This window comes from Anoplopoma fimbria, chromosome 6 (assembly GCF_027596085.1).
Source record: "Anoplopoma fimbria isolate UVic2021 breed Golden Eagle Sablefish chromosome 6, Afim_UVic_2022, whole genome shotgun sequence".
NCBI classification, from domain to species: domain Eukaryota; kingdom Metazoa; phylum Chordata; class Actinopteri; order Perciformes; family Anoplopomatidae; genus Anoplopoma; species Anoplopoma fimbria.
This window is the reverse complement of record NC_072454.1, coordinates 24,455,205-24,479,199: the sequence shown is the minus strand read 5'-3', so window position 1 is coordinate 24,479,199 and position 23,995 is coordinate 24,455,205. Positions and strand designations below refer to the sequence as shown.

The 23,995-nt window shown below is 41.5% G+C and overlaps 1 protein-coding gene across 1 annotated transcript; it reads left to right on the top strand.

Moving 5' to 3' along the window:
• The first annotated feature begins 3,296 nt into the window (after window positions 1–3,296).
• Window positions 3,297–23,471, top strand: LOC129092784 (gamma-aminobutyric acid receptor subunit pi). The gene is given in 13 exon segments (XM_054600806.1): window positions 3,297–3,305; window positions 4,184–4,270; window positions 5,648–5,706; window positions 6,140–6,223; window positions 9,319–9,431; window positions 12,175–12,242; window positions 14,257–14,474; window positions 16,707–16,789; window positions 20,859–20,996; window positions 21,130–21,282; window positions 22,707–22,897; window positions 23,111–23,292; window positions 23,294–23,471. Coding segments are annotated over 13 exon segments (1,563 nt in total).
• The last annotated feature ends 524 nt before the right edge of the window (window positions 23,472–23,995 follow it).

The following is a 23,995-nucleotide window of genomic DNA, read 5'->3' as shown; positions in this document are numbered from 1 at the left end:
AGACCATAAACTTTTTTCCATAGACTTCTATAGAATCAGTCTTCTTTTTACAGCGGACGAGTCGTCCCCTGATGGCCATTAGAGAGAATGCAAGTTTAAGGCCCATCCACATTGGCTTCAATTTTCAGACCTGGAGGTTGAAACCTGGGTTTGACTGGCGTTTTCTTTATTGCATTTAATCTTGTTGCGTCTTCTTCTTCTGCAATGGTTTATTGGCAGCTGACTGGATAATATGCATCGCCAGCTGTTTATCACAATTAACCAACTCCTCTTCGCTAGCAGTAATGTCCTGTTGATGCACTGGCATTCAATAGGAAATATATTCAGACTTTCCAAATTTTTGCACTAAAAGAACATGTGGAACTTGGATAATTTGCTTGGCTACTCATGAATCCCTTTCCAAGTCTTCTCTAACACTGCTGTAAATTCAGTCTTCCAAAGCAGTGGGTAAGGGATGAGCTCCGTCAGTTCTCACGCAGCGTTTGTCCTCATGATTCTTTGTACCTATATATAGTACTATTGAAGTCTGAGTTACTTTGTGTCAGTTAAACCATTTTCCTAAAAGCCATTCAAATTTGCATCAGTGTTTTTCAGTCAGAGGAAAATTGCATTGCAATTAATCATGGCTCACTCTCAGACTTGCTATTACTGCACAAAGAGAGAGGTGAGCAAGAGTTTGGATCTATAAACATCAGACTGAAAGCGGGCCAGCTGATTTAATGCCTGCTGGATTTGTCTCTCAGCGGGATCACCAAAGCTGTGTTTAATCACTCCGATCACTCACTGAAGAACATTTTGTCCAACCACGCACCGCTTGTTGCTAAGACAGCCATATGTCTCTTTTTAATCATTTGGAGTTTTTCTATTTTTGTAAAGTTGCAGTTTAGCAGTACGTCGACATATTCCACCCGCTCACACAAATAAAACACTTTTGCAGCTCCTTGAGTGACAAACCGCCTCCGGAGAGCAGTCTTGATGTGCGTTAACAACACAATCAACACGCGGACATGCTGTAAAGCTACCCACGAATAATACATAACATTTTGCTCCAACCCCGTTTCAGGATACTGGTTTATTTCTGATTGTGCCGCCGCTATAATTGATTAAAAGCTGCATGGACACAAGAGGGCATGACAAGTTGATAGTGCAAAGTGAGCAATACTTCATCTTAATTGGCTGGGGGTGATGGAGCAGAGCACTTCATTGACAAATCTCACTCTTAGTAATCAGCAGAGCAGAGTTTCCAGGCCTGCATGTATTATTAATGAAAATGAGGTCAGAATAATATAATGGAATGAGCCAAACACTACATCCATATCTGTAAAGATTAAGAAATTATTCTTAAACATGAAAGAAAACCTATATAGATTATCAAGCACACGAAGCCTTGTAATCCAGGCAAAATGGAAGACATTGATTCAAAAATGATTTTTTTATCCTTCTTTCAAAAATCATGAAAAAATAAATTATCGCCAGATCTTCATCTTTCCTACAGTCCTCAACCAAATCATGTGTGCGGAACGCTTTCGGCAGAAATCCTTCAAACTGTGATATTTTATCGAAAACATTTTATTCTACATGTTTCATTTTAAATCTCGCCACAAATAAAGCTTTATCTTTAACCAGATCCAGTAAAAACATTATATATTATATATGCACTCCTCAGCGCAACTAGAAAGCCATGTTTGAATAACTGCAGGCTGCTGAGAACATCGAGGAGAGGACAGAAGAGGCTGTAAGTAGAGGTCGTAAAAATGCAAATACTTGCTCTTTATAGCCTCCATTTTTTCCAACATAGGTTACACTCATGGACATTTGAAAATTGTTGGATACAGAGATTCCATTGCCTTCCAATTTTTGTAAAATAAGCTATCAAGCAAATTCAACTTGCATTTCTTTTCTTTTTTTATACTTCATGGCATGGTAACTGTGTCATACTGCACAAAAGACATTTTTTATTTATCTCTGCTTCTAGCCATAATTGTGCTGTTCCCATAGATATGCAGGAATATATATTGCATTAAAAAACAAGGCGACAGAAAGTAAAATCTCACAGGAGTAAAAAAAGGAACCAAAAGGATATACATAAGACTAAAGCCAGAACCATATAAAATATACCATCAACACTTGGCCATTTGCCTGAAATAAAGTAACACGTTTTTTATGTCACAGTCCCAATTTTTTTTCTTCTGAGATTCAAACTTCAGTAGGCTTATGTAGACAGTAAATGTTCTGTATTTGGCAGGGGGGGGTTCTTCTATTCTCCCATGTGTAGGGGCTTAGAGAGCTGCCTGGGATAGCATGAAAGGGAGAAACAGCTGCTTTTATCCACGAAAGCCTGCGACATGAACTCAGGAGGAGGTTTTTATATATATTTATTTTTTTCTCGTGATGCCTGGTTGCCTACCTCTGCATTGTCAAGCCCAGAGCTGCTGCTGAAGGGGTCTGAGGACGCCTCGGAAGTCCCTGATGAGCGAAAGAATAATCTCTGTATATGAGAGCAGCAGCGACTTTCCTCAAATCCCATTTCACAGCGAAAAAAAAAAGAATATTCTCTGAAAAAGAAGAGGCTTAATGCAACCTGACAGGCAAAGCATCCAGTGTGGGGAGAACGTTTCCGGCACACCTTGAGGATTGAGCTAATGCCGTGTGTTCTACCTGTTCTCTCTGGGAGCCTGTCACTAGACAATGGGTGCCTCCTCCGACTTTATGGCCTACTGTACCAAGGAAGTCATGTGAGAGAGTCAAGCAATTTCTATGGCTTCCAAATTAGATCTGCGGCTGTAAATTAAAACGCAAATGTCATTAGCTGTCACATGAATATGAATATGCTTGATTATCTGCCCTTGAAGGTCAACTGAGATTGTGCCTTATTCCATACATGACCTTATTTAACTCATAATGAAATAACCCACATAATAAGAACCATCCCAATCCAATTCTACCATTCACTTATATAAGGAAAGACACAAACGTATATGACCAACAGTAGAGTCTTCCTTTGCTTGCAACAAATCAAACTCTTCTCATGAAAATGCATCGGGGAACCCGTGCATGCGCCACTCTGGGGGCACCGCAAAAAAAACAACTGCCGCCTTATTAAACCTTACCATGCTCAGCGGATTTGCACATGCTGCTGAAAGGGCAATATTCAACCAAATTGCTCCCTGTGCGCACACAGAACACACATGTGCTCAGGGAGTTTGGGGAACAGGGAAAAACATGAATGAATGAGGGAATAGTGAGGAGAGTCGTAGGAGTTGAACGTACTGCCAAGTTGGGAGGAAGAACGGGCGATGGAGAGGGTGAGGGGGAGAAGGGGATCTACAGTGGTGTTCAGCTGAATTAATCTGTTGTGAAATGCCTTGAGAGATTGGGAAGAAGTAGTAAGTGTGGGGGGGGAGGCTATGTCATGAAACAGGATCTGAAAAGGCGAATTCCCCCCCAAGGATTGGAGTCCTTCATTCCAGGCCACCCTGTCATCCCTGTACAGTATTGCTCTGTCGGAACCCATTCCTCCACCCACGCATCCACCATCCAAACACAAGACACATCAGCCAAGCCTAGAGGCCATAGAATGTGGAGCACGTCGGCACAGAGGCCATGCTGTGGTGTTGGAGGTCGCTAATGGGTGGCCAGATGTTCTGTGTGTATTGTGTTCTACTCAGTTTTACAGTCCGGAGTAGATCACATATTAAAATCACGGAGTTTTCACATCCATATGTCCCATCATGAACACTGCTACACTGGATATTAACCAGCTAACTAGTAAATGTGTTTTAAGATATCCACTGCTCTACTATCACTTCAAGGTACTGTCAGGAACTTTAAACTGGTTATGAAACAGTCTCAAATTAATACTGATGTCTCTATATGACCTACATAAGTAAATGATAAGTAAAAGAGACCATTAGCGAGAAGGTTGGCTATTTCTATATAGTTATAACTAATCCTTGTCATCGGTGCTACTGGGAACAATTCTGGCGAGTTCAGTCAAAATCAAGCAGGTTCACCTGAAGTTCATTCGGCTCAGACTCCAGTGGGGCCTTTGAAAACGACCAGCCCATTGCAGGCGGACCCAGATCCAGCTTTGCTGCCGCCTTTGACCTGCAGTCGGAGGCTCTGGCGGGAGGAGGAATGCTCGACAACTGGTAGCTGTGTCTCCTCTTCTGGTGACAAACAGGGCCTCGCCTCGCCTCGCTGCTCCGCCAGTCTCCGCCAGACTCCGCTGGGAATCAGCACAGACCTCAAACTGCTGGAGGCCCAGGCCGTATTGCTGGGCCCGCTGGAGGGAAGGGAGTCACGAGGGAGCCAGAACCAGTACTGCGCAGGACGGCTTTAAGACCATGCTGCAGTACAATGAGAGGTCTTCAACAGGGACTCTGGTGCTCGGTGACCAAATCAAAATCAACACACAATGAAAGGTCCTCATAGTAACTTTGAGAACGTCTATTAAGACTTTGCTCTCAACAATTACATATTGTGGTGGATCTGCCCTCACTAGTGAGCTAAAGAAGTTCAACATTTTCTTTTTTTAAACTGAAAAACTGAAATGAGAATATCAAAATCAATCTCATGCAAATGCAATCAGTTTTGAGCTGGAGCCAGGAGGCTATTATCCTAGCATAAAGACTGAGAGCTGGGGGAAACAGCTAGCCTGGCATTCTCTTTTTAAGTTAAAAAGCTCTCTGATATTCTTTTCCTATGCGGGGAAACCCACAAAAAATTGGCGATAGACTAATTTCCCATTGCCAGTAGAAGAGTATGCGAGTATCTCTGCCTCTAGACATTATCCTAACATAATCATCGAACTCTTGAAAATAAAGCGAATGAAAACATTTCTAAAATGTTGATTTATAATCTTTCAAGCTACACAGTATTGGATTTAGCCTTACTTTGAGACCTTTGGCTACCATTTCCTGTTAGTTTCTCATTTCTTCCTTTCCTTGGTGACTACTGAGTAATTATAAGTATTACTGGTGTTTTCATGCTTATTTCTCATACAGTATAACCAACAGTCATATTATTGGTGTAATAGTTTGACTAATTATCTTCATGATGGCGCAGTGAAGCAACTCAGACATTGACTGTTAATACTGTGAGAGAGAGATGGGGAAGACAAATGAGAGATGAGGGGAGGGATAGTGAAAGAACAAGGAGAGAAGCAGGAGCGCAATAAGCAAACCAAAGGCCTCATTATGGAGAACAACAGAAGACTCTGATCACAACCGAAAGAGACACGCTGATCGTTGTCTCCTGCTGGCACTTCCTTCCCATCGAGTTCTGGGGGCCAAGAAGCAATCAGTGTGGACCGACCAATTAGCACATTAGAAGATGTTGTTTACATACGCGGTGTCATGTGTCTGTGCGGATAATGTAGCTGTTCTGGACGCCATGACAGATCAAGCTCCCAGAAATCCACTGCTGCTCACGCTGACATCCCATTTGAGCTGGAAGTCTGCTACATGCGATTTGGAAATCATCTTGCATCTCTTTGGTGGTGCTGTTAAGTGTCCATCACTCTTTTTATCACTGCGCTTACCATTTGATCACTGGTCAGTCAATGGGTTTCACTGGCGTTTAATCAGCGTGTCATGATCGCACAAATGTAATTACTTAAGAACCCACCCATCCATCCATTTGACAGATGCAGCTTGCTGGGTTCAAGGTTGTGAGCGAGCTGGAGCCCATCTCAGCATGCGACGGGTCAGAGGCTCCCTGGACAGGCTGTCAGTCCTCATAGGCAGAAAAGACACACTCGGACGTTTTAAGTGTAATCTGCATGTTTGGTTTGTGGGTGGAAACTGGTGTTCAGCTCCCAGCTGGTGGCGTCACATGCAGAAGTGGAAGGCCATGCTGCATAATCTGCAAGTAGTCATACATATACATACCCTGCTTAAGCTTCTTTACTATGGGTGTAAATTGTAATATTCAGCAATACCCTGCATAATATACAGTATAATATAGCAGCTCTTGTACAGTTCCTCTCAGGCTAATATAGAGGCACACATATATGTTTATATTTATCTTTTTTTTGCAATTGTGTTGAGCGCGAGCGATTGCTGGTAACTTAGTATGGCAGAGGCCCTCTACAGCTCGGTTGAGGGCATTCGACGTGTCATCTTGTTACTCTTGATAGGCAGCCTGGTGGGCAGGTGTGTCAGGCGCTGTCAGCGTGCATCCTGGGAAACGGTGCACTCCGCAGGCTGCGCTTTCATCTGGGGTAGGAGAGGGACTCTACAGTACATAAATATGAGTGTTGTTTGTTTGTGTGGGTGTGTGAGTGTGCAGTGTGAGGTTGCCAGTGGTTGCCATTGGTTCCCACTGCGGCTAACAGCCTAAATTTCCTGGTGTTTACGATCATGTTACCTTGCTCGTACATAACAAGGAGGAGTTGATAGTACTAGTGTGATTCTGGGAGGATTTAATATCCTTTCTTATTATTTTACATTTTTTTCCTTTGTCAGGGCTCAGTGGATGGCGACGGTTTTGGCAGGTTGGAGAGCTCAGGTCTCATCCCCTTCTCAGGTGAAGGTTTAGACAGCCAAAAGTTCGAGAGCCTGGGGATTTGCAGAGGAGGAAAGCGTGAGGGGAGCCGGAAGTTCTAAGTACACATTCTGGTCGGAGAGGCTCCTTAAAACACAGACAAACATTAAATATGACTAGCTCTGGCGCTTAATCACAGTGCTAAATCAAATTACATTTTCTGTATTTGCCTTGAATGCCTTTTCAATCACATTCCCCCCTCCGACCCGTTTTATTTTTTAAATTTCCTTGCTACTGCTCTCGTCTCTGCCACTGCAGAGACACATTTTGAAAAAACGCACACAAACCCACTCATACTGTCGCACAGATGCAAAACCATTTTGTGAATATAATGAGGGTCACACAGGGCGACCCAGATTGATAATGCAGCATGCCGGAAGCAGAGCGCTGCCACGACCGGCACTAACATGGCTTTCCCATCTGAGTCTGTTGCCTGCTGAAACAACAGGCTGCGAGCCATGTGAGTGAGACTTTATGCGGCATAGCAACAGTGCACTGGGAGCCAGTTACCCCACAGTCTAAGCTGATTTGACACAGTCAGGTGAAACAAGTTCTGAGTTTCGAGGAGGAGACTTTTTCTGTGCCTTTTATTTTCTGTTTTTTTTATAGAAGCCTGTGCGGTTTAAAAGCTTGGCTCTCAGGCCGTGTGGTGGATTCACAACCCCTCCTCTAATGGGGAAGACATGAAAAGAACTCGTGATTCACAGATTTGGACACTCGCTGTGACGTGATTTAGTTAAGATTTTTTTGTAGTTTGTATTTTTTTCAGTGGCTATTAATCGGATTCATTCAACATTTGGATAATTCTATATTTCTATTTCTATGTCTCTTTCTCAGTCAAACTGTGATTCAGTCAAATTTCTAACACATTTCAAGTGGTGATTCAGACCAGACTGAAATATATCCAGAAAAATCTGTATTGGATGGATTGGAAGGAAGTTTGGTACAGGCATTTATGATCCCAAGAAAAAGAATGCTAATGACTTTGGAGAGACCAAGTTGATCTCATGGCTGTTCCTCATATTTTGCCTCTTGGGCAGTTGGGGGCAACGTTTTGCATAGCATGTTGACACTGAAGGTTTGTGCATGGTTTATGTTGTATTACATGGTTTACGTTTTGAAACAGTGGTTGTTAGGTTAAGGCAACAATAGTATTTGGTTTGGTTTGAGTTTTCATGAATTTCGGCACAATTAATCAAGGTCCCCAGAGGAGGAATCAAAACGAGTGGTAACCTAACTTTTCATCTAGCGCTACTCCAGTAGCATGTTGACGTTTCCGTTTCAGGGTTAAATTCCTCAAAACCTGTTGAATAGATTGCCATTAAATTTGACATTCCTGTTCTCCTCAGGATATAATGAGGCTAGAATATCACTTGGTCCAATACGTTGGCGTATGACTTAAAACCTCAGAAACAAAAAGTAGATCATCTTCTGCTGTGCTTTGTGTTTAGAATTATTTGGGAAAATGTTAGCATGCTAACACACTAAGATGATGATATTACTGTACCTTTTAAACATCACAGTATTGTCACTGTGGGCATGTTGCCATGCTAACATTAGCATTGAGCTCAAAAATACTGCTGTGCCTCAGTTAAGCCTCGGAGAGCTGCTAGCGGTAAGTGCAAAGGCAGTGTCTCCCTGCAGAAAACAAAACTTACATGCAACATTTTATCATCAATAAATGATTGCATCCATCCTGAAACGCTTCTATAATTAACATATATAAACACGGTCATCATCACCAGGAAGTAACGGCGTCCCACAAGGCCAGAAATAGCAGGAAAGCTACTGGATCGTAGAGGGGGGTTTATAGCACACAACCAAAAGGGAGGACGTTGCTTTTCTGGGCACCTTATGAAAAGAGGCAACATGGTTTACAAAAAAACAACTGGCAGGAGATTGAAACTACCAATCATCTTGACTCAAATCGATTAACTTGTTCACAGCATTTAATCTGCCGAAATTCATTTTCAGAAACAAACTGATGCTTTCAAACAGGTAGCGTCTTCACCCTAGTAGCGACGAATGACTGAATGTGTCGCCATCTGATGAGTCTGATAAGAAAAGCATCTCGCCTCTGTAATCTTGCTCTCCTTGTCACTCATTTGACTACGGCAGCTTACAAGTGACAGGGGGGACTCTCAAGCGCTGCCAGCATAGGGAGATGAATGTTTTCTGCCTCTGCACATGGCCTGATCTGTCTTGCCTCGGTTCCTTCTTACATCATGGCACGTGCCCCAGGGCTTCCTCCACAGAGCAGGTGTTCCGCATTTAGAGCCAGATTTATACACAAACACACACCACTGGGGAAGGCGAAATTAGTGTTTCTTTTTCCCCGCCGCAATTGCCAACAATATAATCATCTTCCCACACTTCAATGTGCCTTTAAGGATGGCATTGACAAAAAATGCAGAAAGAAAAATCTCATGAATGCGAATGGTAATTTTAAAGGCGTAAGTGAATGATTAAAAATAAAAACAGGGGCAAGGGTGGTTTAAAATATACTGAACTGTGTCAATTTGAGGTAACCAAATAATTAAAAGCAGTGTTTTTTCCTGTTGCTTTTCAGTTGGCATTTTAATTTCCCACCTTTTCTCCCACCCAGCATGGTTTCTAATATTTGCCGTGGAACTCAATCGACACCCTGCCGATTTCTGTGAACGTTGGAGGAATCCGCCTTGTAAATGCACGACGGGATGAGGAATAAAAAATAATTCTCGTCTCTTGTGTTTTTTCCTCCACCTCTCTTTCTCTCTCTGTCTTTGCTCTCAGGTTGTTAGAGAACTCGATGCTTAATGCAGAAGTGAAGGAGGGAGAGATTCTGCCTCCTACAATTCAGAGGCTGATGAAAGGATACAACAAGTACCTCAGGCCTTTCTTTGACAGTAAGGAAACTGCAGACACATGCAGCCACGGAACCGACAGAACACTCAGGGGAAATGTGTGTTTGACAAAGAACGAGACGGGTTCATATCGCAATTTTGTGCTTGTCTGTCCCTTTGGAGTAATATAAGCTGACATACATACATTTAAATTTACTGCATATGTGTGAAATAACATGAGATGAAGTTTATCTTTGATATTGTCCCATAATTCCTTTGGAAGTAATAAAATGGTAATAAGGAAACACATGCAGAAGAAAACAAGCAAACTCTGGTACGAGGCCTGTAAAAGAGTGCCTTATATTCTTAAAATACTAATATCTACATAAATCTGAAAAGATAACGTTGTGAGAAGCTCAGCAAGATCAGAGCTGCTAATGCACGTTGTGATTTGGATTCCAATTTGCAGCAGGCGACTAATAGAGAAGCAGAGACTATCTCAGTGTATGCTCTCTGAGGAACGATGTTATGTCACTCCGCCGCAAAATCGCTCGCCAGAGTTATTGTTCTGGGCTCCGAGGAATCCGTCGCAATGTGATTATGGTTTGTTTACTCGCTGTTTGATCTGCAATAACACCTCGGACTTTACCAAGGCGAATGCCCATTCAGAATAATCACCAGTCCTCCCGCCTCGGAGCAGGAGCTTGCCACACACTGGAGGCAGAAGCAATGCAGAAAAAAACACCTTCACACACCCACGCACATGTATTTGCATTACACTGTGAGAATTTCCATTGGTTTTATTAATTCCCTAACCCTTGAGAAAGAAAAAATTGCTTCACTAGATACAGTATGTGACAGCTGTAACGCTGTCATCACGCGCCCCTCTATGGTGCTTTGTGTTTTCATGGCATTTCTAGCCAGTGCACACAGTGCAAATAAGAACATTTTCAGTATTTTGGTGCATAGTGCAGGGTTTCACTGCTCGTCACTGTCATCCTCCGGCCAGACCGCCGCAGGCACAGCCAGCAGGTCTGCTCAGTGCAGACAGCTCTGCCCCCTTACTCAAAACTTAATCATTATTTCTCACCCTGAAGAAGTAACCTTAAAAAATAGTTGATGTTTTGGGTTATGTGCCTATTCGTTTTCTTGCTGAGAGTAAGATTTTGTTGCTTTTTTATGTCAGCGAACTATTTTGCCTAATCTTTGTAGATCTTTAGACAGTGGGCTAAAGCGAAGTTTTAGTTCCTTGAATAATAGTCCTTGGGCAGAAATTACAGTGAAATTCTTGATGGAAACCAGGCAGCAACCTCTGGTTCTGAAAAGTGAAGCCAATGCTGAAGTGCCTTATACTTGCATTCTCTGTATTAACCAGCAGGGGGCAACTCCTCTGGTTGCAAAAATAAGTCAGATTGAATAGAAGTCTATGAGAAAATGACCCTACTTCTCATTACATTACATTACATTACAGTCATTTAGCAGACGCTTTTCTCCCCTGATTTATTACCTCAGTAAACTTTGGTGACATGAGTTTATGGTCTCTAGTTTCAAGTCTTCTTCAATACAGCATGATGTTCATTTAGTAAATTATGATCCCATTTAGGGTAAAATAGACCATAAATAAGATTATGCTTTAGGGCGGGGCTATCTTGTGATTGACAGATCTATAACACAGCGTCCAGTCTGGGAGTTGTCCGTCGCTTTAGAACTTAAACCCTTTCACTTTATGAAAGCTAACTGTAACATTTTTGTTGCCTAAAAATTTATTTTTTCAACATTTGGTTGTACTGTACTCCACCTTCTCGGGTTACTTCTGGTTGCAAAAGACCAAGATGGCGACGGCCAAAATACCAAACTTGAGGCTTCAAAACGGCAGTCCACACACCAATGGGTGGCGTTACTGTGACATCTACTTCTTATATACAGTCGATGTTAGCAATGCAGCTTTTGTTGCCACTGTAAGCGTGGCTCTGTCCAAAGGTAACTCAATCCAGACCGAAGAGTTTGTTTTTTTACATTTCATCCTCATCTTTTGTACAGATTCAACAAAATAGATACATCATGCTAATAAGTGAGCTTTATAGGTGCTGATAAGGGAATTGTTTTCCCTTTGGACAGAACCAGGCTAGCTGTTTTCCACTGATTTCAGACTATTTGCTAAGCTAAACTTGTTAAGCGGATGTTAGCTGTGGCTTCATATTTACTGCACAGACATGAGAGTCACATAGATCTTTTTATCTCATCAGAAATCAAATAAGCACATTCCTAAATGTCTTGATTGTTCCTCCTTTGTATTGTTCAACATGTGAAGACATAAATGTAAAGAAATACACAAACCCTTGCTAGCAGTAGCTGAACATGCATGCAGCAACTGCACACACAACTACAGTAGGCACACACAAAGATATCTGCAGTATGACAACAAGCTCATTAGTCTCTCACAGATATGAAGATTGATAAGAGAGAGGGGGATGGGAAGATGAAACATAAGAGAGCGACAAAGTAACCCCTCTTTGATGGCGAGTCATTAAGAACTAATTCCCTCAAGGGGGTTCACAGACTGCAGCTGCTGATGTGACAGCGATGTGGGGTCTTTAGCATTTTAAGTGTCCTGTCCTTCAACAACTTTCATTATACAAGACTGTTTATCCCCATGCCTTCTCAAAATATCCTGTTATGTCACATGTACAGTACTAGCCATCTGTCTCTATGCATAAACACTCACAGACATATATTCAATGTTGGAGATGATGTAGTGTGTAAACATAGAACAGCAGTTGATTATTGGTTTCTTCTTTGTTTCTAGATGGTCCTGTAACGGTGGGTATGAGCCTGGACATTGCCAGCATTGATACCATCTCAGAGATCAACATGGTAAGACAATATCTGCACACACAAGCATGTTGGCTTTTTTTTTGTGGTCGCTAACAGCTCAAATATGTTCAACTTCGGCTAGAAAACATTACTAATCACTGTCACTTTTGAATCAGTCGTCCAATCTAAGTGGAGGGGTGGGATAACAGCAGTATAGTGGTCTTTTCATTAAACCGGGCTCTGTCTAACTTTCAGGGGTCTCACAAAATCAGTTTTTATGTTCCATGACCTACCACTCAAACTCTCTTTATATATAAAATAATGGACCTATTACACCATTGATTATTTGACTTTTTCACAACAACCATGGCTGGTTAAAAATGAAAATGAAGAAACATTTGATGTGGAATGTTGAAGTTAATGTTTGCTTTGAAAAATGTGTTTACACAATGCATCATGTATTACATTTGTTAAGGTGTCAAAAATGAAAGATCAATACAGAACAGTAATCCAACTAATTTTTTGGTGAAACTGAACTATAGGCACACACAGGCATTATAACAGCATCATAACCAGTAAATAATATAATGAAAAAGGGCAACAACAATCCTTCACTCGAGGTAACTTTTGTTCAACTTTCCCACACGTTGAAACACATCACTTTCCTTCACACGACCCTTTCGACCTAATTGAGGTCTAGGGTCATCACCTATATGTAGATAGTGTGAATTATAAACAAAAGCAGCATAATGATTTAGATCTCATTCCCTCAGTCACTTAAATGATTAGTTGATATAGAAAAATAATCAGCAACAACTTTGATAAAAGATGAACAATTGAAGTCACTCTTCAGCTTCTCAAGTGGGAATATTTGGTGTTTTCCTTTGTTTTAGTGAAAGTAAACTGAATATCTTCGTGCTTTGGACTATGCAAGCATTTTGAAGATTTCAGCTTAGGCTCTAATAAACCGTGATTTTTCAATATTTTACAGAGAGAGCTGTTTATGGAGAAAATAATTGGTACATTTAATTGATTCAGAAAATAATTGTTATTGGCAGTTCTACAATCAACTTATAAACACAAGCAATAGTGAACCGTTTAGAGCCAATTGTCAGTCGGTTGGTTCACCACTCCAGTCCAGACTGGAATATCTCTACAATTATTGGATGTATTGAAATGGAATTATGTAGATAGATTTCTGGTGCCCAAAGAATGAATCCTAATGAATTTGTTGAGAACTAGAATTTTGTTTTCAGCACCAGCAGCATGTTATATTTGTCAATCCTTTTGTTTAATCCTTTTTGTTTTAAAATATCTGCAAAGCTATTTCCAGTAGCCTCAGCTGTAACTGCTGATTAGCAAATGTTTGCATGTTGACATACAAAGTGATGAACGTAATAAATTGAACATGTTAAGGAACAGCATGTTAGCTTTGGTGTAGCATTTTAACATAAGACTTGTAGTCCTGCTAATACAACCACAACATCGTGCCAATGTAAGATATTTGATTAGTCTACATATGGTGGCTTTAAAGAATATAGGGGGACAAATATGGAGACTTATAAAAAACTAATTCATATAATCATCAGCTCAAATTAGACCATGTAGACCAAGACTCAACCAAACCTGATATGTACATACAGTATAGCTTTAATCTCCATAACAACAAATGATGTTAGATAACAACAAAGCATGGAAGCCATTTTGCTATTGACATGTTGATTTGCAGAGATATACACCGGCCACTACATGGGTAAGCCTCAGTTAAACAGTGTCAGGACGACCGCGTTCCTCTGGGTCTGCCATTATTTGCACTCACAACTGGTTGCCACACAACAGAAGATATAGATTACTTAGCAACACATGATGCAACATCAAGACTTTTGGAATAGATGCACAAAATATGCCGGGACCTGACGCCATCAATACCCAACAATGCAAAAAAACAAAAGCCTCAAGCTGACTAGTGAAAAACACAAGAGAAAGCTTGGGTTGCAAAAACTTCACTTATTGACATGCTTCTTAAAGTAGTCCATTAGTTCTGTTGTGACCTCTTATCCCCTCAATCCCGCAGGACTACACCGCCACCATATTCCTCCGCCAGCGTTGGACGGACGAGCGCCTGGTGTTCGAGGGCAACAAGAGCCTGAGCCTGGACGGGCGGCTTGTGGAGCTGCTCTGGGTCCCTGACACCTTCATCGTGGACTCCAAGAAGTCCTTCCTCCACGACATCACCGTGGAGAACAGGCTGATACGCATCTTCCCCAACGGGACCGTCCTGTACGCGCTAAGGTGGGATTGAGGCACAAGCTCTTGGCTTTATTGCTTGTTGCATTGTTTTGTTTGTTTGTTCCAACAGATGAGGTAAAGGAGGCGGAAGGGAATGTAGAAGAAATTGGCTGAGGGAAGAAGCGTGGGTTGAATTTGGAGATAATCTGATCGCAAGGCAGGGGAGTTGTGTCAATTCTATTACTTGGGAATTGGATCGTATGAATGCAGGAGCGTGTGATCTGTCAATACATGAAGCAGTGGGCCATCAACGGCGAGTCCCGTTAGCGCCTTCCCAGCATTGACTGTGTGCGAGGGCTTAGCGTCTGACAAGCTCTTGGCAAGCCTCTGGCCTTGACTTTCTCATTAGATACCGGGCCAAGCAGACAGGTTATACATAGAAAGGTTAAAGATGATCCAGCAAGGGAATTTGTTTGGTTTTTATAAGCCTGTGATGATGGGATTTACACATCCCACTGCTTCTATGTCACACACTTTAACCTCAGCCTGTCTATGGATTTTATAAGAGCTGTCCGTGTTGCTGATTTGACTTCCCCCCGTCACCACTCAATGTTTTTATGCCTGGATTTTAGTGGCGCTAAAGCTGCATACAAGTTACGTCATGGTTACACAATTAAAGAGAAAGAATGTCTACATGGGAGACATTCTCACTGGTTCTAATGGCAACTTTGTTACTATGATGGGGGGTTAGAAATGTACGTGGGCGGCGTGTTAGAGTAAATTGGGTTGGGTATTCCGGCTCGCTTCAGTCCGGCCCTCACTGTTAATCATGTCTCCATACACTGTAAACATCAACAGGGCACTACATTGCTCTCTGGAGTATGAAACTGCTTGTTTATGAGTTTTGATTCATGCTTTCATTTCTAACAAGTGCGTGGCATTGTTATGAGCAGTGTGACATGTGTTGATTTATGTTGTGTGTTTGTGTGTGTGTGTGTGGCCAAGTCTTCATGGAGCTGCACAGATTCTGGGCTTTTACCCTGACAACGTGGAAACGTGGAGGAGGGTAATACTCGACAGTCAGAGAGTGGAGTCTAGTCAGTGAAAAACAAGAGATAGTCAGGTTAGGGATGGCCACCTCGGGGAATTGGGGGGCTGTGAAAAGGGACAGAGCCGAGTGAGAAATGCGAGGTGTTGAGGACAGGACAGCTGTGGTAAATGTTTCAGTGCTGCGCCGGGGGGGTAATACACGAGAAAGCACTGAGGCGATCCAAGATAAAGGTTGAGCTGTCAGAATTACAGTATTCTTCTTTAATGGTTTACGAGGGTCCAGTTTGTATCTCTGATGAAAAATATCTTGAAGCCAGAAATCAGATATTTAAGAGATTTCCGAAGGGGGGAACCTCCATTCTTTCCTTTTATTAGTCAATGTGCTTTGGCTTATTGGTGTACAGAAGTTTAAACAATGTTCATTTCATACAGAAAATCAGTGTCCCTTTCAGTGGTTATGAATCGTCATTATGTATGACATTTTTAAGAAATTGTTTGAATCTTTTAGCAAAGTGTTATTCTAAAGTGCTGACTCCTAAGTGTGAGACATGGACTGAAATTATACCCAAACTAACCTCCCTAACCATTGAATCAGCCAATATAAAGCCTCCAGAGATGATGAGTCATGGCTACATCACATCAATCACCAGAGCTTCGCTGTCACCGATAATCTCCATCATTAGTTGTGTTAAACACTTCCTGACTCAATATACTGATGCTTGCAAGAGCAAAGCTTATATAAAATACTCTATTCCCCTACAGCATGTTCACAAAACTATATATATGCAATTTGGTAATATTATAAGTAAAAGCTATTTGATAGTATGTGAATCAAAAACAGGTTTTTATTGTTTCTGTTAATCCAAAACACATAAGTGAAGATGAGACCAAGTCTTAACTCAACACTAAAACCCAAAGGGCATCATTCTTAGGATTGTGATGTGCTTGAGACCAGCATGATACTGTCAGAAGCTTTCATGCATGCTGGCCCAGATTTACATCATGAAAGCAATGCAAAGTCTTACAAGTGATATCTGCAGTCATGTGCTAGAGAAGTCTCATTTCATAGATATTTACCAGCCGGTTCTTCACATCAGAACTTCAACCAGAGAGCAGGGAAATAATTCACAACTCTGCTCTGTTGTTTGTTTGAATAATGGTATACATTGCAACCAAGGTTCTATATCTACTAGAAACATGTAATGTCACTTTAATAACAACAACCTTTATTTTAATTTTTTTTAGGATCACCACCACTGTGGCCTGCAACATGGATCTGACCAAGTATCCCATGGACAAGCAGACCTGCACGCTGCAACTGGAGAGCTGTAAGAACACTTTGTACTTAATAAAGAGAATCCCAACTGTGCAGCTTCAAGCTGTGGCAGTGACTTGGTGGGTGGGCGCAATGTCAAATGAATCTGATCAAACTAAAGGATCAAACGGATCACTTTCTCTCATCTTCTAAACTGCTGGTGTGTGTGTGGGTGTGTGTGTGTGTGTGTGTGTGTGTGTGTGTGTGTGTGTGTGTGTGTGTGTGTGTGTGTGTGTGTGTGAGAGACTGCTTGCTGATTTCACACAGCAGATGAAATTGCAGGGGCAATTCCGGTCATGATGGGGTATTGTCTCAGTGCATTGGGAAATTGTCTACCCTTTAAAGGAACATCTATGCAAGCTTCCCTGCTCCCAGTCTTAAGCTAAGCTAATGGGTTCCTGAAGAATGTGATATGGCAAACTATCCTAATACAATGGTTCTTATAATATGTTAAGAAAAGATACTGCTAATTTTTTGTGCGTTTTCCTACAAAAGCCAGCAACACGTGTCATCTTCTTCTTGTCCTCTTCACACAGTCTTTTCAAAATAAACATCCGTCTTCACAGGACACAACCTAGTTTTATGCATCAAACCTACTTAATTAGGATTAGGAAAATATTGTAAAATACTACATTATGTTACAAGTGATGTAACTGAAATATGAAAATTACGCTACAAATAAATCAACGTTGACTTTTCGTTTCACGTGTATAACGAACAGTGGAGTACTGCCCTGTGTGTTTGTACCTCCTCGTTTATGATTACGTGGATAAAAGGATGAATTATTTCGTGGGGTATCTGCAAATTAGAACATATTATTTGTCGTAGGTATAGCTGCAAACCGTTGATGAGAATGGCTTTTAAATCTTCCCATCTAACTTTCAGGCACTCCCCCACCTTCCTCCTCCTTCCTCAGCCTCCATCCCTCATCTTTCCTTTACAGCTTGCTTTTGCTCTGTGCTATTAAATGACAGCCAGCCAGGCTAAGCTAAGTCTGATCCCTGCCAGAAGCCCACCAGGACCTCGGTGCCAAATAAAACATTTAACGGCAGCTCCAGTCCGACTTAGCAGACAAAAAGACATCTGGAGGTTAAAGTTAGGTAACTGAGAGGATGATGGATCCTTCTTCTGCTGCTTGAATAATTCCAGGCTAAATATCTGCATCTCTCTGTCTCTTTCCCCCCCATCTCTTACTATCTCTCTCTCCCATCCTGCTGCTCTATCTCTGCTGTTTTTCCCCTTCTGTCTCTCTTTTCTCTCTTTCTCTCTTTCAATCTCTACCTCCCTCTTTGCTCTGTCTCTTTATGAAGATGCATATTGAAGGATTTATTTTTCTTTTAATGCTGTGCCAAAAGTGGATCCTCCACACAGGGGGAAGGTTTAAAGAGAGTGCCGTCGTGGGAGGGGTGCGGTGCACTTAGATCGGGATTGCGGTAAAATATTTAGTGCGTTCTGACAGCAGCAAAAAAGTCAGTGGATAGTCACAGTCCTTTGTGATCTTTTTCTTCAATGTAACTTTTTTTTTCTCTTTCATCGTGGATAGGGCTACTTGTTTTCAAGGGGCAAACAGAAAGGTCGAACGTCCCCCCCTGTGTAACTTGTTCCACGCCACTGCACAACATGTCACGAGCCATTTGCGTCTCTTATTTGTACAGTAATGTCAGAGCTTTAGGTCAGGAGAATAATGAAATGAGAGAGAAAAGACTGTGAATCTACAGGACCTCTCAGCAACAAAGTCATCATTGCCCTTCATTAGGGGACTTTGCTCCCAGCACCATGGCTCACCATCGGTCAATAATACATGACTCCATATGGGTTTAACTGGGGAGAGTTAATGAGCATTTCCTGTGGAACACGTTAGAGAGGTGTATTATTCCAGTTTATGTTTCTTATTCTCTTGCTCCCTCTGCAGAGAAATGAGAAAAATACACCAAAGAGGTTGTGAATCACACCTGGTTTTTTTTGTCCTCAACAAATATAAATCGATATCATTATATGGTAATATTGGAGCATGAAAAGAGCTGCCACACTGAGCTTCTCTGACCATATTCATTTTGCAAGCCGTCTCATTCCAAGATTTATTTGGGTTATCAGGGCTCTCGAGGGGCCCAGTGCAATATGCATGATTAGTCTGTTACGGCAAGAGGCGAGAGTTAAGCTCTTCATCAGGACTCTTTGCTTCCCCCCTTTGAAGAAGTGAACATGAGCACCGCAAATGTCTTTCCATTAGCAAAGTCCTGTTGGATCTCTGGGCTTCAAGCTGTGTTAGAGCGGAGACCGTTCTGTTTCCACTGTGACTGTAGCTTCATACATGAAAGATTAACTATGTATTTTAGAGTCTTTAAAGTGTTGTTTTAATGGCTAACATGCAGTACTTAAGTGTTGGTGGATACCTAACATGACATCTTAAGGGTGGAACATTACAGGTTAACAGGCTTAAACAATTTAACTAATAGATACCACCATGAAACTTTAATAACTTTCTGGAATTGCATACAATATGCAAATGAGTCATTATCTAATGAAATACGTGCTTATTTGCATGCATTTCCAGAATAGAAATCGGAACATTGGAGAAAGAAAGGTTCAAAAGTCAAAAGTTTTTACAAAGGGAATTTTGGATATCTCATTTTATCACTCCACAAATCAGAAAACACTGTCCATAGCCATTAAAATAAAATAAAAATGTAATAAAGTGTTGTTTAAATAAGGCTATGAATAATATATAAACACACCCCTCTGTGATAACCTAAAGAATATAGATAGGAATGAAACTGGAAAGTTTGGTGAATGTAAGTGCTACTGAGGTGGAGATTTCTGGCCCAAATACTGTGAAAAAATGGTCTTTAAGATATGTATTGTGAAATTTTGAAGACACTAAAGGTGAATAGTGTCAAACAATTTCACAAATAGATATCACCATGAAACTTCTGCAGATGATTATTTACATTATTACATTTTTTAGTGAATTTAGGACACAAATAGACAAAGTTTAGCAACATTAAGACCTAAATGTGGATTGAATAGTTTTCTTTACACAAGTCTGAAAGAAGAAATGTTATGGATGCAAAATAGCCAACATTTCAAAATTGATTAGAGCGCAGAAAACTATGTTTTTGCCTGTAGTCTCCCTTTAAATTTGATTTTCATGAGTTTCCGCATCCCCCTTAGTTTCTGCCAAATGTTTCACTCGTGCTGATAAGAAGCATCAGAGGGAATTTACCACCCACTTTGGGTTGCAATCCCAAACAACTCAGCCATGAGAGGACCAGACTTCAGCATAGCTGGAGCCGTTAACATTCCCAGCTGTTCCCTCAATTGCTACTTTGGGGTTTAGCAAAAACTGTTAATGCTGTTTCTACATCATCATCAGCACCACAATGATTATGAATTATAGCAGCTTTCTGAGCTAATGTCTAATGTGCTCATCATGTTTCCACCTGCACAAACACTGAAACTGCTCCAGGAGAAGTAAATATATTTGTTTTACCTAATGTTTAACACTGACGTATTATCACCTCATAAAGTTTTAGAGTGAACGTGTCAGCAAACAGCTGTCATGGAGCAACGTTAGCAATCAGTCAGATGTTCACCGTCCTTTTAGCAGGCCTGTTGGACTCCTACGGGTCATATGTGTCTCTTTAGCCGCTAAATGCTCCACCATGTCCACCAGCTAATTGCTAACGGTGTCTGACTGCTGTTAGGTGCTTGGAAGGGTGTGTAGTACAGTGGCTTTATCAGAGATTTGATTTTGCTGAAAATAGTTGCCTGCTGCAGCTAGAAACAAATTTAGGAGGACTGATGCAGAATATAATGGTATTACAGAATTTCTCTTCTTCTGATAAGTCTGATAGAAAAGTAAAGTTTCGGGCCATAAAACCAAAACCAATGAGTTGAAAGCAGACTGTCTTTGTGTAGAGCTAAGGGGAACTAAAGTATAAGTTAATAATTCACTGTGGGTTCTTTACTACAAGCAATTTGAGTCATACTTATTTGAGCCACTTTTAATTTAAAATATTGATGAGTACAGCTTTTTTACTGTAATAAAAATTTAATTTTCATCTCTGTTATTTTCCCTACAGGGGGTTACAACATCAACGATGTCATGTTCTACTGGACCAGAGGAAACGAGTCCGTCAGCGGTTTAGACACTCTACAGCTGGCTCAGTACACAGTGGAGGACCACTACACGTCCGTCTCAGAGGCCGTTTATGAAACCGGTAACAAGCTACTCCCAGGGATACACTAATGTTTTAACAGCAGCTGTTAAATAGTGTAAAATTTGTATTTTTCATGATCCTTTTCTGTTAAATAGCACTGTATGTTGACCGAATTATGTCTTTCTTCTCAAAGGCAATTACCCCAAGCTGGTGTTCCACTTTGAGCTGAGGAGGAGCATTCTGTACTTCATCCTAGAGACCTACGTCCCCTCCAGCCTGCTTGTTGTCCTCTCGTGGGTGTCCTTCTGGATTTCCCTGTCCTCTGTTCCAGCACGAATATGTATAGGTACAAAACAAAGCATTCTTCTTTTCTTTTCTTTTTTACACTCAAACGTGAACATCTGTATAGGTATGAAACAAAGCTTTCTTCTATTCTTTTTTACTCAAACGTGAACATGTGCCTTCCTGGGCAGATGTCACACTCTTTTACATCGCACCAACCATATGCAGATACTGTGTGTCCCTGTAGGCACTGTGTACTGTTTTCATGAGATGAAAAGTCCACCATATTTTTCTTCTTCATCCGACCTCTACTCTCCTTTCACGAGCACAGATGTTGCTTTGGGTTTTGCTTTTTGAGGGCTGATGGTTGAAGAGAGCATCTGTGACACTGGCGTTATCTAGAAGTGACATCCAAACATAGATGTTGCATTGAATTAAATCCACCGCTATACTGCAAGGGGCTTCAGGGGGTAGAAAGTTCTGGAAACAAAGAAAACTAGAAGATATCGTACATCATGGCACACAGGATTGCAATGGCTTGATTTCAGTGAAGTCAGTGCAGATTATCTCCTTATTTCTTGTGTCGTTGCTGCTATTTAATCATGATTCTCAGTGCATCCTGAATCTTTGTCTTATATTCAAGGACATATGATATATAAGATACTCTGGATGAGGGCGTATTCATTACTGGTCATCTATTGAAGAAATTACCAAAGACTGGTTCTGGACCCAATGGTGGGTCGAAGGAGATTTCATAAGGGACGCCAAATAAGTTTGCTGAATTTTTTCCATAGTCTTTTATTTATTAATAACATCTGCAGTACACATTTGAGCCACATCAGGGATCCTGAATGTTCATATTGTTTTGATTATTGTAGCCTACTCATAACATTTAATTCAATATGAAAGGCTAGAGTACATTCTGTTTGTTATTGAAAGGAATGAGATAGCCTGTTAACTCCAACTTAATGCATTTATTTGATCCCATTTATAACTCTTTAACATGTGCATGGATTTTCAATAACAGATGCATTAAACAAAATGAAATAGGCTTACCTATTCAAGATGATTTCAGCTGTTGTAGAAATGGTAGTAAAATGGTGAGGACAGTTGATTTACGCACAAATTTGCCATTATGACGTTTTATATATAAGGCCTGTTGGGAATTGGGTCAAAAGTTTGGCAAGCACTGATCTAGAGATGTAGGATTTGGAAAAATTATGTCTTGAGTTGCACAACTGAAGGCAAACTTGAGGCAGAAATAGGCAGTGCAATGGAGTGAATCACTGGTTTCAAGACAAGGCAAGAATGATTCTCCTATTTCTGTCAGCGGTTCTGTCTATTTGAATACCTCACTTTGATACACTGTTTGATTCAAGTGGCATCCCCTTTTTTTGAAGACATTTTTTTTTTTTAAAACATTGCCAACTTTGGCAAAGAATCCGTATTTCACAAGTGTCTTTATGTGTGTTTTTTCTTTTGTGCCAGGAGTGACCACAGTACTGACCATGACCACTCTGATGATGGGGGCCAGAACGTCACTGCCCAACGCCAATTGCTTCATTAAGGCCATTGACGTTTACCTGGGCATCTGCTTCAGCTTCATATTCGGGGCGCTCATTGAGTACGCCGTGGCCCACTTCTGCACCCTCACTCACGTCGATGCGCACATACTCATGGTGAGACCCTCCTGGATGTGCTGTGTTATTGTTAAGTGTTGTGGTCACAGTCATTGTCCTCACAAATGGTGCTCATTGTCATCGTCGTCATCATGTCATCACAAGCACTTCGAGGTGAGTAAAACAAGTGCCGTACGCTCTCAAACTTAGATGTGTCGTGTTATAGTTTCTGTTTAAAATGCACTCTTTCATTGGCTCGCTGTTCTCTTGCAGTATGGCCACCACTTGCACGACCTAGACGACGAGATGAACGGCATCCTCACCACCATCTCCAATCACAACAGGGCCAAGAGACGCAAGGAGGCCGCCGAAACCCAGACCCCGGCGCCCGCCTCCCTAGAACTCAACGTCAGCCCGTCCAGCCCCTCGGGCAGCGAGCCCAAGCCCGAGGCGGCGCCCGAAGCGCACCCACTGGTGCCTCACCACTCTGGCCACCGTCCGCAAAGTGATCCGCTCCATAAATTGCTGTCACATAAAGAACCCCCACCACATAGACAACTACTCCAGAGTCACCTTCCCCCTCTCGTTCGTCATGGTCAACCTGCTCTACTGGACGTATTATCTGTACTTCTAGCATTCGCTCAAGTGCAGCATGTGTCCCAGAGAGAGACAGAGAGGGTGAGACGGAGAGTGTTTGTAGACAAGAAGTGTATTTTACTGTATGTATGTACAGTAAGCGTTATTTTGGTGTGTTTTGAGAGGAGTGTGTTAAATTTCTGCATTTGGATTCATGAGTGAAATAGCATACTCACATAGGGCTGTTTAGAGAGGGGGAAAGTGATGCCTACGATTACAGCTCCATTTTAGAATATCGTGTACTTTTACCATTGCTTAAAGTTTTATAAAGCTGGTAAATAATAGGCCCAATCCGACTGGGTGAGTTTCGATTAACGTTGAAACACCCTGAGATGAAATGAACATCGCTTAAAGAAACAAATTGCTTAGTCTGCATCTTCTTCGCTGTGGTGTTTTCGTTTTAAGTGCAGGTCGTTACTGTCGGACACGCAGAAGATGGAGCTGTAATTTAGGGCTTCATGACCGAGGGAGAGCGAATTCCACTTTGATTCTCTGTTGTGATGGAATGATTATTGACTCTTT